This window comes from Lissotriton helveticus, chromosome 4_1 (assembly GCF_964261635.1).
Source record: "Lissotriton helveticus chromosome 4_1, aLisHel1.1, whole genome shotgun sequence".
Classification (NCBI taxonomy): domain Eukaryota; kingdom Metazoa; phylum Chordata; class Amphibia; order Caudata; family Salamandridae; genus Lissotriton; species Lissotriton helveticus.
Genome location: NC_136063.1, coordinates 1,390,987,713 through 1,391,012,286, shown reverse-complemented (window position 1 = coordinate 1,391,012,286; position 24,574 = coordinate 1,390,987,713). Strand labels below are relative to the sequence as shown.

The 24,574-nt window shown below is 47.0% G+C and overlaps 1 protein-coding gene across 1 annotated transcript in view; it reads left to right on the top strand.

The window, feature by feature from the left end:
• CDKAL1 (CDKAL1 threonylcarbamoyladenosine tRNA methylthiotransferase) overlaps positions 1 to 24,574 on the top strand; it is a 2,471,408-nt gene that overhangs the window by 977,731 nt on the left and 1,469,103 nt on the right. Inside the window, exon 6 of the mRNA XM_078687932.1 lies at positions 17,425 to 17,473. Within this exon, the coding sequence (XP_078544058.1) occupies positions 17,425 to 17,473 (49 nt within the window). The remainder of the gene's footprint in view (positions 1 to 17,424; positions 17,474 to 24,574) is intronic.

The window sequence follows — 24,574 nt, the reverse complement described above, 5'->3', positions numbered from 1 at the left end:
GGTGCCGGCCTCCATTTCGTCAGACAATATGGCTCTCTCTTATCTTAGCAAAAAGTTCTTTTCCTCTCGTTCCTTTACAGTCTCTTTTTAATCCTTTTGTTTTTAGAATCCACACAACTGGAAGCTGACAACCTTCTCCGCAAAAGTCCTTTAACAGTTCAATAAAGACAACCCTAGCCCTTCTCCATCAACTCAAGGGAAGTTCCCTAAAATTTTCTGCTTCCTGGGCGCTAGGTAATCTTCTTTTTCTGCTTGCTTTATTTACAAAGTCCTTAACAGTCTACTATCAGATTTGTTGTTGCAGCTTCAATAGCATAGTTCAATATTTCCAAACGAAGATTGTGCTCTTCATGTGCTGTTATCGTTGTACCAAAGTCGGGGAATTGCAATTCTGAAAGAAACATGTGTTTTAACTTGCTGAGGCGGGGAGGTCTGGGGAGCATGAATGTTAGTGACCCTTCTTGTTCGACACCGGGTACCAACAGTCGTATTTCCACGGTGATAATGGGCTCAGAACTGGACACCACCACCGCTCGGATCCTCCCTGTCTCCGGTTTCACAGACATTTGTCGCCAGATATGTCCACTCAGGTGTGGAGTATCTTCTGTTTGGCACACGCACTCTTCTTGACCTTCTTCGGTCTGGTGCTTCAGCGCCCTGAGCACCTTCTTCCGGATCTGAGTCTTCTGATATCGGAGGAAGGGTTACTTCTGGAGTTGACCTCAGGCTCGAGCTCCTTCTTTGCGGCCAATTAGCTTCTCCACGTGCCCTTCTACTCCTTCTCCTTCTTGTCTGTTCTCTCTCTCTTTCAGACCTGTCAGGGTCTGACTCGTACTCCCAGCTACTTTCTCCTTCTGTAGCGTCGTCTGTTTCGCTGTTGTACTGACCGTCCTCAGCTTGGTCAGACTCTTCCCCTGCTTCCGCTGGCACCTCTACAGCTTGGCTAGCCCCCTCTATGGCTTCTCGGTCCTCTACTGGACGTCTATCCGAGAGAGGAGCTGTTTCTTCCAGAGGTGCTGGAACCCTTCGCGTATGTGACGCGTGAATCCAATTGGGCAGGCCTCCCACCTTCACAGCTGTGTTCGTGATCAGGATGATCTGGAAGGGCCCACGCCAACGAACATCCAGACAGCTTCTTCTCACATGTTTTTTCACCAGGACCCAGTCCCCAGGATACAGGTCATGGCACGGGCCCTGGCACGCTGGAACCTCGGCAGCCTGCACCTGAAGGGACACAGAACGAATGGCGTCAGACAGCCCCTTACAATAGTCCAGGATCATATCATCTGTGATATTTAACAGTGCAGCAGTTGGGACAGATGGCAGCCTCATTGCTCTCCCCATTAACACCTCATGTGGTGACAACCCTGTTCTTCTGTCTGGGGTACTACGAAGGCTCATGAGGACCAATGGCAAGGCGTCAGGCCAACTCAGGGTCGTTGAGGAGCACACTTTCGCTATCCTGGCCTTGATCGTGCCATTGATCTGCTCCACAATCCCTGAGGCTTCTGGTCGGTAACTGCAATGCAACTTCTGGTCTATATTGAGTGCTACACAAATCATCTTCACAAGCTCGCTGTTAAAATGCGTTCCCCTATCTGATTCCAAAAAGGCCGGCACCCCGAAGCGCGGAATGAGTTCTCTGAGCAGTAACTTGGCCACGGTGAGGGTGTCGCACCTACGTGTAGGGTATGCCTCAACCCATCTGGAGAACACACAAACAACCACCAGGACATAGCGGAGGCGGTTGCATCTTGGCATTTCAATGAAATCTATCTGCATTCTGTTGAATGGACCTCCAGACCTTCCTATGTGACTCAGTGTAACTGGTGTTCTTTTTCCTACGTTCAGCTGCTGACAGGTCACACAACGCTGGCACACTGCTTCTGCTGCTATTCTAAACTTAGGATTGTACCAAGTCTGTCTAAACACTCTCAGCATAGCATCTCTCCCTAAGTGTACGGGACCATGTATGAGTCTGGCCATAGGACTCACCATCTCATTGGGCAACACTGCTCTGCCGTCTGCTGAGACCCAAAAATGGGACTCACCCATTACACATCCTGCCTTTTCCCATGTTTCCTTTTCAATATCAGGAGCATTTTCTTGCATGTTTGACAGTTCATCCCAAGTATCAACAGTTTCCAATATCATGGCTAATTCAGTTCTTACATTTATTCCGCCCACTTCCACCTCTGTGAAAGAGTACCCTTGCTCCGCGCAATACCGCGCAACTTCATCTGCATATCTATTGCCTTTTGAAACAAAGTCCTCATTTCTGGTATGTGCGGTGCACTTTACAACTGCGATACCTGCTGGGCATTGCAACGCCTCTAACAACAGGCGCACAAACTCTCCATTGCGAATGGGAGAGCCTGAAGAGGTCATGAACCCTCTTTGAGACCATAACTGCCCGTAATCATGAACTACCCCATAGCCATATTGGCTGTCGGTGTATATGGTGACTCGAATTTGATTGCTTGCTAAGCAAGCACGTGTCAGGGCAATAATCTCGGCTACCTGAGCGGAGTGTACTCCTTCCAGGCACCCAGCTTCCACAACTCCAGCAATTGTACAAACAGCGTAAGCTGCTCTCAACTGCCCAACTTCGTCTCTTACACATGAGCCATCGACAAAGAAAATTTCGTCTGGGTCGGTCAGTGGCTCATCTACGATGTCGGGTCTGGGTTTGGTGCATAGTTCAGTCACATCGAGGCAGTCATGGTCTGTACATTCATCATCATCATCGATATCATTTGGAAGTGGCATCAAGGTGGCAGGGTTCAAAACAGAGCATCTCTTGAGGGTCACATTCTCTGCAGCAAGAATAACTTGCTCATATCGCGTGAGCCTGCTGTTGGTCAGATGCTGTGTTTTGGTCCTGGTCATTAACAGTTCAACAGAATGGGGCACGCACACCTCTAACGGGTGCCCCATGACGATATTTTCACATCTTTCAATGCTGACACCCGTTGCAGCAACGGATTTGAGACATCCGGGCAACGCTGCGGCTACTGGGTCTAAAGTAGCCGAGAAATAAGCAACTGGTCTACGGGCATTCCCATGGATTTGGACCAACACAGACAACGCACAACCTTCTCTCTCACAACAGTAAAGAAAAAATTGTTTATTGTAATCAGGCATTCCCAATGCCGGAGCACGACACAGGTCCTCTCGCAGCTGTAAGAATGCCATCAAACAGTCTTTGTCCCATGGTACCGGATCGCTCACCTCCTTGTGCGTCAGTTTTTGCAAGGGTTTTGCTTTCAGTGAAAAGTTCGCGATCCACTGTCGGCAATAACCCACCATCCCTAGAAACATCCTGACCTCTCTCTGTGTCTTAGGCGCATTCATTTTCATGATCGCCTCTATCCTGTCTGGTGACACCTTTCGTTTGCCTTTCTCTATTCTGTGTCCTAAGTACTGCACTTCTGTCAGGCAGTACTGCAATTTTCCCGGGGACACCTTGTGCCCATTGGCAGCTAGGTGATTTAACAAAGCAATGGAGTCCTCCCTGCAAGCTTCTTCTGTTTCTGACGCCACGAGGAGGTCGTCTATGTACTGGACCAGAACTGACTTCTGGGGCAGCACTAGACTTTCAAGATTTTTCTTCAAAAGCTGGTTAAAGATCGATGGACTCTCTGTATACCCCTGAGGGATACGACACCATGTTAGGACGCGATTTTCCAGCTTAAATGCGAAAAGAAAATGGCTTTCTTCGTCCAGGGGGATCGAAAAGAAAGCCTGACAAAGATCGATCACTGTGAACCACTCTGCTTGGAATGGAATCTGAAACAGTATCACTGATGGATTCGGTACCACTGGACAACACGAAACGACTATGTTATTAATCTTTCGAAGGTCCTGCACTATCCGAAATTTCCCATTTGGTTTCTGCAGACCCATAATCGGGGAGTTGCATGGACTACCCACGATTTCTTTCAGTATTCCCTGTTTAATCATGGACTCGATCACGGGTTTTATGCCTGCAATCGTTTCTGGAGTCAATTTATATTGGGGTGTTCTTGGGAACTCAGCATGCGGTTTCACTACAATTTTCACTGGGTCCACCCCTTTGACCAAACCTATCTCTTCCCCAGTGAAATCCCATACTTCTGGTGCCACTGTCTCTCTCAAGTCCCAGGGGAGCTCATCTACTGTCAAAGTAGGATACAGCTCCACGCATATTCTTGAGTTTGCAACTTTGAAATCTGCATCATCATCATTGGTCAATACCTCCACTCCCTGAGGTGTACAATATATAGTACAATTCAATTTACACAACAGGTCTCTTCCTAGCAGACACACAGGGCTTGAATCGCAAACCACAAATTGGTGCTCATCGCTGTACTTCCCTATTTTCACCTGTACCGGTTCTGTCAATTGGCTGGTTATTCTCCTATTTGCGACCCCTACCACTTGTATGGTCTCTCCAGACATGGGCAGGTCTGGAACTGCAGCTGATCTGATCGTGGACCTAGTGGCTCCTGTGTCCACCAGAAATGTCGTAGGGCACCCTGCTACTTCTGCTTCGACATAGGGTCCCCTCTGGTCCACCTCTAAGGCTGCCCCGAGGGTGCAGTCTTCTCTTTCCACTCTCTGTCCGGTTAATGGGTCCACATAATAGCACTCTTCACCTTCCACAAACAGGGGCATTTGTCTATAGGTCTTACCCACAATCCCTACTCGAGGAGGTTGCGGGAACTGAGCTCGGGGAGGAGCCCCCCCCCCTTTGAGCACCTTTCCTTGGTATGGCGTCACCCCTCTTGCAGGTGTGCTCTGGACCTCTTCCTCCTCTATCTCTTGTTCTCCTATCTCTACATTGTAGGGACACTCGCGTTTCCAATGCCCCACCTCGTTACACTGGTGGCACCTAGTCGTTTTCTTCAAGGCAGCTATGTCTATTCTGGGTCTAAAGGTAGAACTCTCCTCATTGCCCTTGTTCTGACTGTACTGCTTCTTTCCTCCTTCTGTATGCTCGACCTCTCCCCCTGCTCTATTATACGGGGGTGGCCTGTCTGTCAATAATCTGTTTATCAGGCTGTCCTCTGTTTCGCTCTCATCATCTTCTTCTAGGGGGCTTTTATTTACGGGCACCTCTAACACTGGGTACAGTTTATTTACTTCCAGGTTATGCACTCTCCATCTTTTAGCATCCGCATCCCACCTGGCATCCTGCACTGCCCTTACCGAGCGTTTCACCCTTTCTTGTCGTCTGTTCATATTCTTTTCATGCGCTGCCCTAATCCATGCTTCAAGGGCTTCAAACTGGGTCGGTCTAGGCAAGGGTCTTATTGAGGTCATGACTGATTTTAATCGATGTAACACCTCTAATCTGAACGTCCCGTACTTCGGGAACGTCAGTTCCTCATTTCCTTCCGTAATCTTACTCCATTCTGATATCCAGAGGATCGTATGCAACCCAACATTCACTGCCATGTAACGAGCTGGCGTACCCTCCGGCGGGGCTTCTTCCCCTTCATACGATCCCCGCTTCTCTTTTTTAAACACCGCTTTCAACCATTTAAAACACTTCATAATTATGCGCACAATATCCAGCCTCGCTACTCTGTTTACTTCCTGATGACAATCCACCAATCCTGTCGCGGCTTTGCTAACTTGGCCTATCACAGCGCGGTCTTTCTCCGGTCGGCCAATCACGTCGCGACACTTTCTGACGTCACTTTTCTCCGCTTCGCAGCAGCACCCCTCCTTTCTCAACTCGTCTCCCGGTTATGCATGCGTCCCATTCATACACCGAAAAATGACTACTTCCGACCAAGCGGTCACTTCTCTCGACTGTACGTCCACAGTCTATATGTAATTGTCAACGCAACTGACGAAATGTCTATCGTCTCTCTAATAGGTTGCTTACACACACAGTAACTTCCGACCAGCGTCCGTTACTCACGCACTCACTCTTACGTTCCCCCTATCTCGGTCTTTCGGGTGATCAATGGTACCTCATGACCCCCTTCACAGTTGACAATTACTCTGGGTGTCCGATACACCCGAACCACTTAAGCTCTCCTTGAACTTAAGATTTCCACCGGTTGCGCGCGCTCACAACCTGTTCCACAGTCACTCTACAGACATTCACCTCCGCCTGACATTACAACATAGATACAATACAAAACACCGCAATCTTAACACGCATAACCCTTTATACTCACTCTCGACCGATACTGCTGCTGTTTCTGTCTCACGTCATCCGGATCTTCTTCAGCGGGCTGTTCTTCCAATCATCGATTTCTAGGGGCCTTGGGGTAAGCTAACCTGGCCTAGGTTACCGTCCTCAAGAAGGCAACCATCCTCTATAGCTACCAACTGGAAGGGCGAGATTTTGATCGATACCTTAGCACTATTGATCTAAACCTCGATCTGGTCGACTGAACCTTTGTTGCCTGTCTTTAAGGTACAAAGTACATCCATTTCCAAGTTAGTTCACCCAATAAAGGACTCTACTCCCAAAGATCACAAACAACTTCTAGCTTTCAAAAGTTTATTGTAAGGAAATGATAAGCTGCAAATACAGGCATCTCAGAATGAGATTCACGAGGTACACAGGTCCAATTACATACATGTGCTCTCGGAAAGCCCTCAGACGAGCAACGGAAATCACTAACACAAGTTCTAAGAATAATAAAGCTATCAGCATTGACGCATATCTCTCCTTCATTTAAGTTGGAGGAAAACGCACGGGTTAGGCTGTCCCTACCCTGCTCTAGATGGTATCCCTACTTAACCAAATCCCAACCTAACAAAGGTGTCAGCAGTGAATGACCCCAAGGGAAGTCACTCACTCTAAGTCTCTTGGTGAAAACCTATAGTTCTCCAGTCATGACCCCTCTCTGCCTACCCATCCGCTCTCTGAAGGGTCCTCAGGTATCTGCTCTCTCTCCCCCCAGGGGTGCTGTCCCTAATACAAAACAGTCAACAACATTTGAGACGCCCCTTTCGAGACGCCCCTCACGTGGTGTAGCTTCTGGCTTTTTCCATGATGCTTTGTATTGGGCCTCATACGTTAGAGTTGACCTTGCTTCTCAGACTCTTCTCCGGCCCGCTGATACCCCTTAAACATTCCGGAACCCTCCTCCATGTCTGGGCCGTCTACTGAACAGACCTCTATTCATTCATTTATAATTGGATCCCCCCTTTCCTCTTGCAGACAGATATCTGCAGCCAAGAACCCAACTCTCATAGACTTCCAAAATAAAGGCTTGCAACATTTCTCAGCCCAGACATGTACGTGTAAATCAATGTTAAAACATTTCAGGCCTACAATATTTCTCATAATGATTATAGCATTCAACTTCTTCATTAATTAAAGCATGTTAATACTCTTATTCTATTATTCAGTAAACATTTTATAAATCCTGGCCCATTAATGCAATGACCAAAACATTAATACAATCTGTGTCGTGAAAAGAAACATCTTCCCTTTCCCTCCAGCTCTGGCCCTGAGGCCTACCACATTCTGCGTTTAACCACCTACCATCTTACATTTTAACAGCTACACGACATGGATTCAGGAATAATCACATCTAATAAAATCATATAGCGTCACACATTTCTGTATTAGTTCCACTTCTACTTAAATCTCTATATTAGCTATACATTTAGAATATAATTGCAGATACTATTAGCACTCATGGCATTTCTCCTCATGATTTGTGCTTACTACAAGTAAGTGTGATGCACTCATACATTTAGGTCAGTTTGCGCTCTCTCACGTCCTGTCATGGTCCCGGGGGATTGTGGATCATCTTCGATGCATGACCAGATTTCCTCGATTTGACTGGCTGGCTCACATCTTCCCTCCCTGAGCAGGTGGGCTTGCTGTAAGTTGCTGTAGGTGGCTCCTCCTTTCTTGTTTTTTTTTTTTAAGTTGAAGTTCTAAGGAGAGTAGAGGCTACTCCCTTATAGGAGCTGAAATATCAGCTCTCACCAAATAAGGAATTAGAAAAATGGAAAGGACTTTCTTAAGGAGAGCAGTTTCCCCATGTTTTTAGAGGTGATGTTCATGAAACACTTTGTTGGAGCTCGTGAGAGAAAAAGAAAGGCACTAACAGACTTGATAATTAGGAAGGGTTGGGCCAGAATAGTGTATGTATGTAATTACTTGACCACCAATTAACTATGGACCCCGAAGCCTCACTGTATGTATATCTCCAGTATTGGCGTGAGATGGATAGGGACGTCTGGGTGTGTTGAAGGTACAGCAGCATATTGTCACCGTACACCGCCACACTACCTTTGTTACCATTTCCCCACCCTGAACCCATATAACTGTGCATCTCGCCAGCCGTTCTATTACTAAGGTGAAAAGAAGAGGCGAGATGAGGCAGCCCTGTCATGGACTTCGTTCAATCCGAAATGGTAATGAAAATACCCTGATAATTCGTACTAATGCTGTCTGGGAATTGTACAGGGCCTCCACCAATGTTAAGGATCTCGGGCTAAAATTCATTTGGTGCAGTATCTGAACAGGAAAGGCCGGGGTCGGTGTTTGAAGCCTTTTTCTTAATCTATTTATAGAAAGGCTGAGGGGCCCTGCAAGTATTCAAACATAGAGAGAGGCACCTGCAGTCTACACAAGCAATGTCTCGTACCCCTGCCAGGCATAAAGCTGTTTTGATCCTCATGAACCAGCGTTTTGATAATTTTGGTTAGTCCAGTAGCCATAATTCTGACCAGCAGCTTACTCTCCATATTAAAGTGGGAAATGGGCCTGTAACACCTCAAACAGATTCCGGAATTTGGGCTCAAGGAAAGGAGTTTTTTTTTTTAAAACCTCGGTGGAGAGGCAATTAGGCCCCGGGGTTTTCTCAGAGCAGGAGTCCGATATTACTGTTGGCGCTCCTGTAAGTCAAAGGTCCATCCAGCTCATCTTGTTGGACGCATGATCCCATGATCATGTCTTCTGCATTTGAACAGGAGGATTCTAGTAGGGGGCAGGACCTAGGACTCAACAGTAGTCACAGAAAACTGCTGCGATATGTGCAGAATTAAATACTAACTGGCCATCTGGAGCGCGTATTGAGGGGACCACTCAACACCATGCCTCCTTTTGAGAGAGCCAGTAAAGCATCTTGCCCATCTTATTACATTGCTTGTAGAGTTTGTATTGGGAGAGAAACCAGGCCATGCTGGCTGTATCATGAAATGCACGCCTCAGCGACTCTCAAAGCTCCTCCAGCTGTAGATTAATCTCCTTTGTACAGGTCACAGAAACATTATGTTCCACTCTAAGGATCTGCCTCAGTAAATTTGACAATTTTGTTTCCTTATCTTTTTCTCTCCTGTGCACTGCTGCAAAGGCTCTACCTTGAACCACAGTCCTGAAGGCCTCACACAGTGTCATCAGAGATTTCACAGTTGACTGGTTAATCTCAAAATAGTCCCCTCTGACCTCTCAGAAAATATCCATGACAGACTCATCCCTGATCCACCATGCATGAAGGCACCATACGCCCCCACAGCTCTCGGGACATCCCTTTGCATTCTCCACCAATGTATGGTCCGAGAGGTCCCTCGGTAGGATAAGTACATCCGCCCGCAGTGGCAGTCAGGGAGACTGTAGGTACAAAGAAATAATCAAGTCTGGAACTACACTAATGGGAGGCTGAGCGATGCATAAAGGCTTGTTCCTATGGGTGCCACTCACACCACACAGCCACCAAGCCATGCTAGGTCACCCACTTACTTGGGCCTGAGTTCTAACCATGGCGGCCATTAATGTCGTATCCAGGGATTTCTCTACTATGTCATTGAAATCCCACCCAAAAATCAACATGCCTGTCTGGACCAGGAGCAGTTCTTTTGAGAGTGCTATGGATCAAAGTGGGAAGCACGTTGATACTACCCAGGAACCATGGAACCCACTCTAGTGTTCCCTTTAAAAGTACATAGCAACCTTGACAGTCGAGGTGAGATTTTGTGATGACCAATAGAACGGATCTATGTATGAGCATCGCTACTTGTTAGAGGCTCTAGTAAAGCCAGAGTGGAATGTACCGATATCAATCACCATGAAAATACAGGAAGGAGCATCTAGTGCGTACTAAGTGAGTTTCCTGGAGGAGGAGAACCTCCGGTGACAACCTTTTCATGGATTGCAAAACCGCCCCACATATAATCCTAAACCAATAGCCCACTAACAATCCATATCAACTTCTTAATCTGGGAATGCACTGCAAGAGATAGCCATGAGGTAGTAGATGTAGCGTGTGCATGTTCTGCAGGGTGTGATTTTGTGAGCCCTGAAAACAACTAAACAAGAACGCACCCCCTCTCCCCAGATCCCGCCAACTCTACACTTCCAACCTGGAAGTGCTGCACTAACATAAGAGAACACCCCATACAGACCATCTGAATATCAAAACAACTTTAAGGGGGCTGGAACTGAAAGATGCCCCAGCTTCTTAATCGTTAAACCCCCACATGGTCTGGTGGGGCCACCGATGCACTCGCCTCTGTGCCTGTCCAGGTGAAGGTCGAGAAAGGCCTTTTTTTAGGTGGCGAAAAGGCACGTAGCAATCAGTTTTGAAGACTGTAAGACCTACTACATCTTAGCACATGTCACTTCTGAATGACACTTGAGTTCAGTGGGCATTTGGTGTACTCTGTGTCATTTACCTAAAAGGAGCACACCGGTGCCTGAAGACTGAGATCATGACAAAGGAAAATGATGACCTTCAGACTGCAGGACGTATATAAACATTTTGGCCGAGTAAAATAATCAAGGCTTTCTCGTCTCAGGAGGCAAGATATGAAAAGATGCTTGAAATGTCAGAGAAGGGCGCTTCGTGTAGGCATTTGCTAGCATATGCAGAACAATATGGCTGAAGAAAGTTATGACGGTACTAAGGCACAGCTTTCAATTTCAGAGGAAGCAGAAAAGTTACAAGAAACTCTCAACTGGAAGTATAAAACATTAAAAATGGCCACCTTACCATCACAAAAATGATTGAAATGACTGAGTTGAAAACAGAAAATAGTTTTAAACCATATATTTGTGAGGCTGTCAGACATGAGTTTTAGATCTCATCCACAGACAGCTTTCAGCTGTTCTTGTAGAAGCTTATATTATTTACAATACCATTACTAGTCTGGGGGTTGGGTCAGTCCGTGGTTTAGCAGTAGTTGGATTTCTTGTCATTTCTTTCGCCTGCTGGTTTTTCAGTGGTTTTCCTACCTCTTAAAGTGTCCCTTCCCTGAAACATAGCTTCTTTATCATCTTTTTGATTGGTTTACTTGTATCCTTACAAGACTGACATCAGGGTAACTTTTTTGTGTGTTTTTTATGTTTTGCTTTTTCTAGCCACCCTTCGGCCTCCTATCCCCTGTCCCACACTCTCGATATTGCGCCTTTGCCCTAGTTCGTCCATTGCTTCTCTGCTGCATCCCACCCTGCTCTGATTTTTTTCTCCTATACACCCCTCTTTCGCCCCAAACCCTCTGTGACTAAGGTCACTCAATGGTGACTTGCTCCCATTTTTGTTTAAACGTTTTTTTGCTTGAGCTCCCGCATCCGCAGTTTGCTACTGGGCTACTTCTTAGAAAACATAGAACTGCTCCTTCTGAAAACATACAACTGCTCCTTCTCTGGCCTTGCCCCAATAATTTGGAATGCATTACCTCCTTAACCTTTTCCGTGCTGATGACGGAACCGCTCCGACATCAGCCGCGGTGGCACTGTGCTGATGACGGAGCGGTTCCGTCATGGCCCGCCCGACGTGCCTGCGCGACGCTGATTTCATGCCTGCGCGGCGCATTCTATTAAGCGGGCGGGGCCATGACGGAACCGCTCCGTCATGAGCACAGCTCAACCGAGGCTGGTGACGGAGCAGTTCCGTCACCAGCATGGGCGCGCCGCGCGGCCCCCTTAGCGCTGCGGCGGAATAGCCGCCTCAGCGAAGGTGCTATACCAGGACAAACCCCTCGTATGCCTCCTTAAAAAAAAAAAAGAAAGAAGCTTCTGATGCAGAGATTGTTTAACCAGGAGTCCTGACCCTTCTCAGCAGTCTTTTGTCTGTCGGATCTGGTATCTGCTACACTTAATGATATTGCTATATGCATTTTGCTTTTGCCTTCTGTGCCTGTTATTTGCTCTTCATTTAGACAGGTAAGTTTGTCTTGATTTCTGCATGTCCAGCGCTCTAATACCCGGTAAAACTCCTCAGTTACATAAATACTCTATTATGCACGTTCATGCATTTTTGTTTTCTTTACTGCTTCAAGATTGGCTTCGGCCATCTTAGAATGGTAAACTAAAAATAAACAAATGGCTGCTATAGTTTTTTATTGCGCATATCTGCGCTTGTGTGGTGATGCATGCGTGCTATATGTCACAGTGCTGGGATCAACTAAACAAAAATCTGAATATAAAATAGTTGGAAAGCGCTAATTTATAGATGGGTCCACAAGTATCTGCAATGGAGGCATTTGACGCATTCAAAAGAGCATACAGGTGTCCAGAAGCTTAGAAAATGGCAACAGAAGAAAATTACATTTCTGATAGCAACTGGTATATAACATTTTCGGCTGAGCACAGGTAATCCACACTTAAATTTCCGGCGCTCAAATGGGAAAAAAAGCATGCAAAGTCAGACAGACACTTTGTTTAGGCATGTGTTAAAATTCCTGAACCAAGTTATGGCTATGCTAACGAAAGGATTTCTATATTACAAATTGCAAAAACGTTACAAAAAATCTCATCATGAAAAGACCTCTGTCCAGTATGGTTTTTTAAATGCATCTATCACTTTTGGGCGTGATCAGTTATAGTTGGTGGATTATGACATTCTGTTTGACATGCAATATTTTGGCATTTGTGCCTTTGGATACCGCAGCTGTCTGAAAATGTTATACGTGTATAATATCTATACCATCAAGACAGGGGAAATAGATATTTTGTGCCTTGTCTGTGAAAACTCAGCTTTTACAATATTTTTTTTCAAATCAAAAAGAAACAATTCTGCCACCAGTTGAACGGCTACCCAGGTTTGTGAAGATCTGTAATTACCTTATTGATTTTTTTGGGCTGTGCAGGAGAATTAGAGAATATGATTATGTGAATTTGGTTACTGTCTGCATGGGAGGGGACCACCACGTTTGATTTTATGTCAGCATGGTTTGCCAGTTGCTCTGTTATATGTCAACCCCTTCCCATGCATGGCTGTTAACTTTCAATTTAGTACCTCTGAACACAAAAAATCCAAAAACATGCATGTTTTAATATTAACAGATTCTAGATTTCTAGATTATAGGTTTCACGCTGCATATTTTTGCATTGGCATCTCAAACGTGTTTTATCGTTATAAGAAAAACATCATTGTGATATTTTCTTAAAAAGTAATTTGTTTATGATGTTGCAAAACTAATATAAAAATGTTTGCATTGTGGTAAATTCTGTTGTATGACGGACTGTCTGTTATGGAAGCTTGGTGCCTAAGTGGTGATTGGAATACTAAGAACCAGTGTATGGTGCTTTTAATGTTGGCCAGGACATCCAGACAGCCTCTTATGCTCTCACTAATCAGCTCTACAGACTTGCTCGCAATAAATAGTATTTGTGATGCTGAATGTGTATCATGAAAGGCTGGACATCAAATGCTTTTGGATTTAGGGAGCTTAATGAATTGGGGCTGATTCAGTGCTTTGGTTCTTGAAAGAGGAGTAGGCACCCCTGTGGAATCTGCTGCCTCTGCTTGGAAGTGGTGGCTGGAAACATAGTGCATTGATTGGAGGGAACGGAGAGTGGGTTGGCTGCCAGGCCAACATCAGTCTACAGCATGTTGGCTTCTTCGCTGAAGAATTGGCACAGCAATGCTTCAATCGGTCGTGGAGTTAATTTGAAGCTTAGTTGCGCTTTTGATCAAACATGAATCACAATGATTTGACAATTAGGTCTGAATGCTTGTGTGGTGACTGATGCTGACACCGCTTAGATGAGGCTAAACGTATACTCCTGAATCCCAGTAGAGCTAGGAGTGAAACAGACAAATTACATAGTATCACCTTCCCACTCTCAACATGCTACATGGGAAGTTAAGCCCCATACCATCCATGGGTTTGCATGCACTTGTGGAGGTAGGGGGTGATACTTGAGACTGAGTAGGAGTGGGGTGATTATGTACCTTGAGGTCCTTCAGACCAGCAAGATTGTTGGCAGTAAATTCTATGGCTGGTAAGTTGGAGACTGTAGGTGCCTTGATTGTGGGTGCAGAAATAAGTAGCCTCCTTAAATTGCAACTCGAAGAAATTGAAAGTTAAACAGTTCAGCAAGAATCTTGAATTGAGACAATGAAAACCCTACACAGGGTACCTCACCCTATAAAGTCTAAGTCCTCCTGTGGAAATTGAAGTTCTGTGTTTGGTTTAACATACTTTATAGGAGATTTCCTCACTAAAACTGAGAATCTTGATCAGCAAGGGAGCTTTTTCTAGGAGCAGGAAGGAGGGCCCTTTCCTCTTCATATGACTTCCAGAGAGTATTCCACATGAATTCTTTACTTAACCTCTTCCCAGACTGTTCTTCTGTAGACTGCATTTACTCCATATAGGCAATTTTTAAACCTGCTTTGTATTTGCTAATGAAAAATATAATTCCTGAGGACAATGAATTGAATTTCTTGGGTGGATCCATACATTATATTCGGGACCAACGGCTGGAGTAAGAACGGGTCAGGTGATATCAGAAATCTTCCCGATCCTAAGGGGCACCACGAAGGTCACTGCTTTTTGCAGTGGCCATGGAACCACTCACTGGCACGTCAATTGGGGAACCAGGAATTAGATACCCAAGACATAGTATTGCTTTATTTGGACAATGCATTAGCTTTCTTGCATAATGTCCGGGACTACCTCCCAGGATTGATGTGCCTGTTGGACGAATTTGGGACTATTTCTAACCTTAAGGTAAACTGGCCTAAGTCCTGCCTGTTTTCTCTTGCCCTGACTCCTAAAACCCCACCTAGCAGCAACTCTAATGGTGCTATTAGACCAGTGATACTCAAAGTACGTCCCGGGGTCCGCTTGCCGCCCTCTTGACCTTTACATGCGTCTCCCCTAGTAAACAGCATCATCAGCTGCTGAGCACTAATATTGAGAAAAAAATATTAAATAAACAGACAAGCATTTATTAACTTGCAAATAAATGCTTGCCCGTTTATTTAACATGTTTTAAGACATCCTTACATAATCCCTGGCCCACCAAGTCCCCCTACCGCCACTCTGCTGGCAACAGTGCGGCCCTCGGTCACACCACAGACGGCACTTTGTGGCCCATGGGCAAATGTTTGTGAGTACCCATGTATTAGACAATCAAGTATTTGGGCATCCAGATATACCATACAGTTAGGGCTCTCAAAGAGGGCAATGTAGATTGAGCGCTGCAATCTATACGGGGATCTCCCCCTTCTGGTGTTCATTGCCCTTGTCTCCGCTAGGCCGAGTGGTGCTGGCCAAGATGTTAGTACTCCTCAGATTGCTATTTTTATTTACCACTTTGCCAACAGTGATCCCAAGCAGTTCTTCTGCAATTGAATGGCCTCTTTTTGGACCTGATATGGGGTTTGGGACTCCGACCCGTGGCCTTGGCGATAGGGCAGCATCCGCTATTTAAGGGAGATCTGTGCACCCCTAATTTTGACGCAGCTGGAACGGCTACTGTGCCAACTCGATGGGGACTCCCAGTGCTGAGGAGACGGCTGCCTTGGCACGGTTGGGTGCCACGGGCGTATACACTTTAACTGATCGCACCTGTCCACCACAAGGGGGCTCTTGTATGATGAAGACGGCGCATGTATGCTAGCGTAGGTTTGTGCATGGCCAGACTCCCACCATACCCTACTCTCCCTCGATCGCTCTGGATCGGTTACCAGGTATGCGCACAATGGCAGACTACCATGATATGTCTCTGTGGAGGGCAGTGGAAATAGTCAGTTTGGGAGACCTCTTCCATGAAGGGACCCTGATGTCTTTTGCGAAAGTTATGGTCACTTTTAGCATAACATAGGTGCAGGTCACTTCCTGACTTATTATGAAATACAACACATGGTGAGGACCTTCTGGGGAGCATGTGACACAAAACCACCCCACTCACCTATCCTGCATACCCTCCTCTTGTTCAGCGGGCAACGCCATACTATCTCAATGTTATATATGGCACTGCCTGCTTCTGGCCTGGCGTAGGTGGGTAAGGCGCTGGCTCGCTAGACTGATGTGCTCTCACAACCTCTGACTGCTAAAACCTGGGCACGAGCTCTCCAATAAGTGAAGGAAGTATCTCGGAATCCCAGATTCCGATTCACGTAAGTTACTTATGTACACCAGCCATATTTATCCCTCCACAGCATAAAGTGATGTCCCGATGTCCACACCTGTGTGCATCTGTTGTAAAACTGCAGAGGTCGGATTTTATCATATGGTCTTGGATTGCAATCCCCCACCACCCAAAAATACCCCATCTTCCCAGTCGAGATAACATCCACCACTGCGAAATTTACGGATCATCCACTGACTCCTACCCCTGAATCTTGCCTACTTGGGCTACGCCCTTAAGATAAAGGAGATAAACATTTGCACAGATGTATTGACCTTGCGTTTGTGCTGTTAAGCCACAAATTGCAATGCGGTGGAAGGCACCTGCAGTTCCAAACCAACTAAATGGTTGAACACTCTACTGCAGTGGGAGCGCGCAGATGTTGGTGTATTGTGCTGCCTTCGAGATAGGGGGGTGGCAGTAACGGGAGGAGGAAATTGAGATACTTACATAGTAAACAGAAGCCAAAAGCGACAACTGCCCCCCCAGCTCCCCCCGCCAGCTCCCCCCCAACCCTACCACCATCCCCCAGCCAGGTGGGATGCTAATTATTTCTGGAAAGATGGAAACACCAGATCTGTTTATTGGGCTCCCAGCCCCTTTGCATTGAAGAACCTAAGTAGACCACTGTCATAGGATGGCCACTAGGGTCCTAGAAGCCCTCTTCTCCATTGCGTGAGCCTTAAGGAAGCCTTCTAATGCTTTGTGCCCCTGACCCCCACCACCACTCCCACTGATGAGCGACTTCCCCTCCCCACCACACGCGCTATTACTCTACAAACACATGCTATTACAAATGTTTGAATATTTGTTCTCCTGTACCAAGACTGTGCTCCAGATGTCTGTGCTTATTGTGCGCACAGCTATGTACTGCATATATTTTAGTATGGCTTAAAACTATGTACTGCATATATTTTAGTATGGGTTTACTGTTGATGTTATTGAAGTGAAATAATAACCCATATTAAAAAACTGAGGGAATTTAATGTGTGGTTTGTTTTTCGCTTTAATTTTTGATAAGATGTGATCATGTAAATGTATGCCTATTTAACTAAAGACTAATTGAAAATGTATTGAACTAATTTTTTTCTTTTAAGGTTCAACAAATAGATCGTGTAGTTGAAGTTGTGGAGGAAACTATTAAAGGTAAACAAGTCACAAGACATACAAAAGCAGTTTTCACAATTGTGCCACTGTGTTTATTGTTGCTCACCATCAAAAATAATTGCTGTAGTTCAGCACAACAAACATACTGTTTTTAAGTGATCCTTCAAGTCATTCGTATCTTTTTTTTGTATTTCTTTCATTGTACAAAATACAATGGTTTATGTAAATTGGCTACTTAGAGTTGCAAATGATAAGCTGGCTGAGCTACATACACCACTGAATACCTACCTTTGCAGTAGGTAGAAAAACAATTGTCTAGTGCATTTTGTTCTACTTTCCGCATACGGTGTAGGTGTCTCTTTCAATGGTCAACTAATCTACGCGGTTTGCTCACAGTCAAAGATTTTAATAGGATGTCTAAATTTAAATTCTTTGTTACTCTCTGCATGCATCACTGCCATGTCATGTTAAAAAAAAAAATGTACCAGATCCTGTCATGGGTTAAATTCAAAATACAGGAGGCCTTTGCAAGATCCAGAGGCTTTCATGCAGCATGACAGTGCTGCATCATTCAAGAATGCTAAGTAAAGCTACTCAACTGGGTGACAGTCATTGTTATTTAAACTGGTTTGTATATCTTTAGGTTATTTAAAATGAAGACAATTGTGAAGTAATTGACAAGTTTTTAATCTGGTGTTGCTCTTGACCAGGATGAAATACATATGACCAGGAAGTCTAACCTTGGCCACTCTTACAAGGGATAGGTGTGGAATTTGGTTTTGTTGGCTCCTCCAGAGATAGCGGGTTTCGTTAAATGAGAGAACTGCGTGAGAAAACACTGCAACCTGCAAAGTGTCATTTGCTCTGGGATGTGTGGAATCCATCATTCCTGTAGGAGGCTTCTCCGCAAATCTTATGACAAATTCACCAGATGAGTATGCATTAGTTTGCTAGAATTTTGACCTCTCTACGAAACAGTGCTGTGAGTGACATAAAGTACGTACATGTGTATAGAGTGTCCGTAAATGAGCATGTAGTCCGCACCATTAAAGTCAAATCAAATCAAAGAGCTTTATTCGATTATCACAAGGATATCATAAAAGCGTACATTACATTAATCAAATAAAAAAATGCCAGAAGAAAAACATATCTTCACAGGGAACAGATGAGTTAACATTTTCCATACAAACAATTAAAAAAGTTCAAAAAGCAATCACTAAATATACAAATTCATATGTCACATCATAATGAGTTAATAAGTATCACGGCCCTATTCTCCAGTTATTGTAAACGGTCAAAACCAAAATAATACATGAATTACATAATCATTAGTCATAGGTCAATACAATAATTAAATCGATTCAAATGATTAACTAAACACAGGATATCACTACTAGAAGACACTTCATAAGAAATAATTTCGGGTGGGGATGTTGGAGCCATTCTGTACATACACACTCCGATCCAGCCGATAATTTTTCTCTAAGTTAATACTTTCTGGGAAGTAGTGTTTTCTCTCTGGTCTTGTCTTTGAGGGCCGAGGATAGCGGAACCTGGGGTAAAAATCTTGGAGACCCCAGACAGAGATCGGGCCATCCCTTAATTGTGGAAACCAAGATTGTAGATAAGGCATGTTGGAACCTAAATATGTCAGGTCACCTAGGGTAGCCTGGCCTAGGGTAAGGCAATATCAACAGAGGCACATGTGTAAAGGTTGCAAGCCACCCAGCAGTAATCTAATGCAATATCACTCAAAAATGACACTACACCAATGTTTGTGTAAAAATACGAGCTTGTTTTATAAAAATATTTTATCTACTCTTCAGTCATTTTACATCTCAATATACTGTACAAATTGGTCAGAAGATTCCAGTTGACATATAACCTCAGTAGAATTCAGTTCAAAAGAAGTTGGTCTTCTACAGTGTTAGGTTTCTCACCCCAGTGGAGGCTCTCTAATTATATCACCAGAACGTCCACAACGTTGACACTTCCTCCACTTCAGTTTAACACATTAGAAATGTCCAGGTCTTAGAACCCTGGAAGGTTACCTCCCTTGACAGAGCAACACCCTCCTCGCAAGAGATCAGTAACCCCAAGATGACAGTTTCAAGTTTCAAATGGAATGTTTCTATAACTCAATTATCACTTGCACATAGGTAAATAAAATGAGGTCACCGTTTCTTCTTCCCCTCCCCCTCTGTAAAAGAATCTCACACTTCAGCATTCAAGTTTATAACTTTCCGCAATTGCAGGACACTCCCCCAGTACTGTGGAGATTTTTCATAAATGCCTCCCTCTGAGCTTGTTATACGTAGGCTTGTCTCCGGCTCTCCCGGGCCCTTCCTGACTCAACACGGAGATCCCCAGGAAATAGCGGGTAATGAGGGAGGGTTCTGTCAGGTGATTCCAATAAAGGGCTCAAGAGAACTCCTCCTCCGCTTCTCGTGTGATCCCCTCAGTCAAGCTGTTCTCCTCCCTTAAACCTCCACCTTACTTGATAATGGAGCGGAGGGTGGCGCTGACTCGGTTCCCCTCAGCTCTCCCGCCTCCGCTGCTACTCCGCTCACGAAGCACGTCCTAGACGCCTGGGCTCGCAGGGGGCGGCGTCTGGGCTGAGGCAATCGGGGTTTCCGGCTCCCGGGCAAGACGCACTACCCACTGTCAGGATGCGAGGCAGCGCAGGCGCGGGTGATTAGTGTTCCCGCTTGGCGCCGCCTCACTTGCTTGCTCGCCTGCCCTGACACCGCTTCTGGGCCTGCGCTCTCTCTCCTCACCCTACTGCACTATTGGAACTGCACAGAGTTGAACGCTCACTTCCTCCTGTGCTCAATGCCGCACAAGCTCCGCTGTCACTCGCCTCTCTACTGCAGCTTCCTGGAGGCGCAGGGCGCCACACCTCGCTCCAATCCGCTTCCACCAAAACACTGGTAGGTGAAGTTTACCAGGGGAATGTAGGGAGAAGGTCCCCAGCAGGAGCTAGGACAACGGGGGAAAGAGGGGCCAAGGGCTCAAGGGGGGGGTCTTCCGCCACAGCCGGGCCAATTTCACAGAAGAAGAAGGCGGTTGGGAGGGTTTGGTCAGGGGCCAGAGGGGGAACGTCTCCCTGAAGTGGTTGTCTATCACACGGACAAACTAACTGCTTCCAGTGCGTCCTCCTCCTCACACCACTGCCTCTCTCCTCCAACTCCCTGTACTACACAAAATGGCTCCCTGACCCTTGCCCTTTTATAGCCAAACCACACAGGGTCCAGTAGGGTCCAGAAAGTTCTGGAAGGCCTAATGTTAACCTATGGGGCAGTCTAGAATGTGGCAGTTGGGGGCAGTTGGTGGCCACCATTTTGTGAAACTCAGTAAATCCCTGACAGGAAAGGCACCTAAACTGAGGTGATTGTTTATGAGGAAAAAAGAGCACCTATCCCCCCAGGCCAACACCATAAAAATCTAGTGGACACAAAAATAAATAAAGTCATGAGGGGCAAAAAGGGGACAAAATAAATAATAAATTGAAGGGACTACGCAAAAAGTCAGACAGGTCTAACACGCGTCCCCCCCAGCTGAAAGTGGGGAGAGGTACCCAACCCCTTGGGAGTCCTCATCACTAAGGCGGAAATACCTAGAGAGACCGTCTGCATTGGCGTGGTCCACCCCAGGCCGATGTTCCACCCGGAAGTCCATTCCCTGTAGGGAGATGGACCACCTCAACAGCTTGGGATTCTCCCCCTTCATCTGCATTAGCCAACAAAGGGGTTGGTGGTCAGTCTGAACCAGGAAGTGGGAGCCAAACAGGTATGGCCGCAGCTTCTTCAGAGCCCACACCACCGCGAAAGCTTCCCTCTCAATTGCATTCCACTTCTGTTCCCGTGGAAGCAGTCTCCTGGATAAGAAGACTACAGGCTGATCCAGGCCCTCTTCATTCAGTTGCGATAACACTGCCCCAATGCCATGTTCTGATGCATCTGTCTGGACAATGAACTCCTTGGAGAAGTCTGGGGCCCTCAGGACCGGTGCTGCACACATTGCCTGCTTCAGTTTTTCAAAAGCTTGCTGACAAGCTTTTGTCCAAACTACCCGTCGAGGTTGTCTCTTGGAGGTGAGCTCTGTGAGGGGCGCTACAATAGTGCCATACCCCTTCACAAAGCGACGGTAGTATCCTGTGAGGTCCAGGAAAGCTTGGACCTCAGTCTGTGTCTTGGGGGGTTCCCAGGCCATGATTGCCTTAATCTTTGCCTGCAGGGGCTGCACTGTCCCCCTACCCACCAAGTGTCCAAGGTACACAACCGACCCCTGCCCAATCTGGCTTTTGCTGGCCTTGATTGTCAATCCAGCTTGTTTCAGGGCCTGGAGAACTGCTTGCAAATGTTGCAAATGGTCCTCCCAACTGCTACTGAAGACAGCAATGTCATCCAGGTAAGCAGCGGAGAAACCCTCCATTCCAGAGAGGACCTGATTCACCAGCCGCTGAAATGTGGCAGGGGTATTTTTGAGCCCAAAGGGCATCACGCAAAATTGGAAGTGTCCCTCAGGCGTGGAGAAGGCTGACCTTTCCTTCGCTCCATCTGTCAAGGAGATCTGCCAGTACCCTGAAGTGAGGTCAAAGGTACTTAGGTATTGGGCAGCTCCTAGCCGGTCAATTAATTCATCCGCCCTAGGGATCGGATGAGCATCAGTCTTTGTAACTGAGTTCAGTCCCCGGTAATCCACACAGAACCTCAGTTCTGGCGTGGTGCCCGGTGGAGCGGCTTTTGGCACTAGCACCACCGGACTGGACCAAGGGCTGTTGGAAGGTTCTATAACTCCTAGCTCTAGCATCTTGGCAACCTCTCCATGGATGCTAGCCTTCACCTTGTCGGACAGCCGGTAGGTCTTCGACTTCACTGGTGGGCTGTCCCCTGTGTCCACATCATGGGTACACAGGTGAGTCCTTCCCGGGACAAGGGAGAACAACGTAGATTACTGCTCCAGTATCTGGCGGCAGTCCTTCCGCTGTTCAGGAGTTAGAGCGGGAGAGAGAATCACTCCCTCCACTGACCCATCCTTCTCTTGAGACGAGAACAAGTCTGGGAGAGGTTCGCTTTCCGCTTCCTCTCCCCCATCAGTTACCATCATTAAGATGACCTCGGGCCTCTCATGGTGGGGTTTGAGTTGGTTGGCATGCAGCACCCGTAGGGGCTGTCGAGGGGTCTTAAGGTCCACCAGGTATGTAGCCTTACCCTTCTTTTCCAACACTTCAAATGGGCCTGTCCAGCGATCCTGAAGGGCACTAAGCTCTCCAGGCTCCATCACCCACACTTTCTGGCCAGGCTCCAATTCCACCTGGTGAGCATTGTGGTCATACCACTCTTTCATGACTGCCTGGCTGGCCTCCAAGTTGTCAGAAGCTTGCTTCCACAACTTCGCCATCTGGCTCCTGAAGGCCAGCATGTAGCTCACCACATCCTGGGGGGGTTTCCTGGGAGACTTTTCCCAACCATCCTTCACCAGGCTGAGAGGACCGCGTACAGGGTGCCCATACAGAAGTTCAAAGGGGCTAAAGCCCACTCCCTTCTGTGGCACTTCCCTGTAGGAGAATAGCAAACAGGGTAGGAGGACGTCCCATTTCCTCCGCAGGCTTTCGGGCAGACTTCTGATCATGCCCTTCAAGGTTTTGTTGAACCTCTCAACCAGTCCATTCGACTGGGGGTGATAAGGAGTGGTGAACCGGTAGGTCACTCCACACTCCTTCCACATTGCCCGCATGTAAGCTGACATAAAGTTGGTCCCCCTGTCAGACACAACTTCTTTGGGGAAACCCACTCGGGTAAAGATCCCCATTAGGGCCCTAGCCACCACAGGTGCAGTGACTGTCCTCAGAGGAATTGCCTCTGGGTACCGTGTGGCATGATCCACCAGAACCAGGATAAACCGGTGACCAGCTGTTGTTGGTGGATCTAAAGGCCCTACAATGTCGATGCCCACCCTTTCAAAGGGGGTGCTAACGACTGGAAGTGGTTCCAGGGGAGCTTTCAGCTTCACCCCTATTTTCCCACTGGCCTGGCAGGATACACATGTCCGACAGTAGGTGTTGGACGCCACTTTCATCTGAGGCCAGTAAAAGTGGAGGATAAGCTGAGCAAAGGTCTTGTCCTGTCCTAAGTGTCCTGCCAAGGGTATGGCATGAGCCAATTCCAGCAGAAAAGCTTGGTATTGTTGCGGGACTACCAAGGCCCTTGATGAACCAGGTAAGGGTACCTTGGGTTCACTGTAGAGGAGTCCATCCTCCCAGTAAATGTGGTAGTGTCCGTAACATCACCTGCTGCCTGGGCTTCAGCCTGTCGCCTCAGTCCCTCAAGGGTAGGGCACTCCCTTTGCCCTTTACAGAATTCCTCTCTGGTAGGCCCTCCCTCCACATGCCACTCAGCAGGGATGGGTAGGTCCTCCAGCGAGACTACTTCCCCCTCCACGGACTCCTGGTCCACCACCGCAGGTGGCCGATCTGTCACATGGGGTGTGGAAGCCGAAGCAGGCTCTTCCTGTCTTCGGGTCTGTCCCTTTTTGGCAGCGGGTTGGGCCATTGTTCCAGGCTCCAACCCAGGCGAACTCCCTCTCCGGGTAGTCGCAGACCTTGTGCTCACACAGGCCCAGTCAGGTGTACCCAGCATCGCAGAATGCGTCCGGTATTCCACCTCTCTCCAAGCGTTGTGCTCCAGATCATTCCCCAGCAGACAATCAACTGGCACGACAGGGCTTACGGCAACTCGAAGTGAACCTGCAACCCCTTCCCACTCAAAGGGAACCTCAGCCACGGGATAGTGGCCCATTCTGCCGTCAGCCATCGCGGCGGGGTGGAGTACATTGGGAACCACCTGCTCTGGAGACACCAGTTGACTTCTCACCATAGTCATACTGGCTCCTGTATCTCTCAGAGCCTCCCCTCTATGGCCATTGATGGTGATCCATTGCCCATACTTAACAGTATTTGGGGGCACCTGGATCTTAGGAACCATCTCCCGTTCTCCCAGGAACACTAAGGTGACACCCGCCCACTCACCCCCCTTATCTAAGGGCAACTCCTCCCGAGCGCTACACTAGCTACTCCCGGTGGTTTTCCTCCGGTGGGAGGGGGTGGTCTCTTTGGGCATCTGACATCTCCCTTATAAT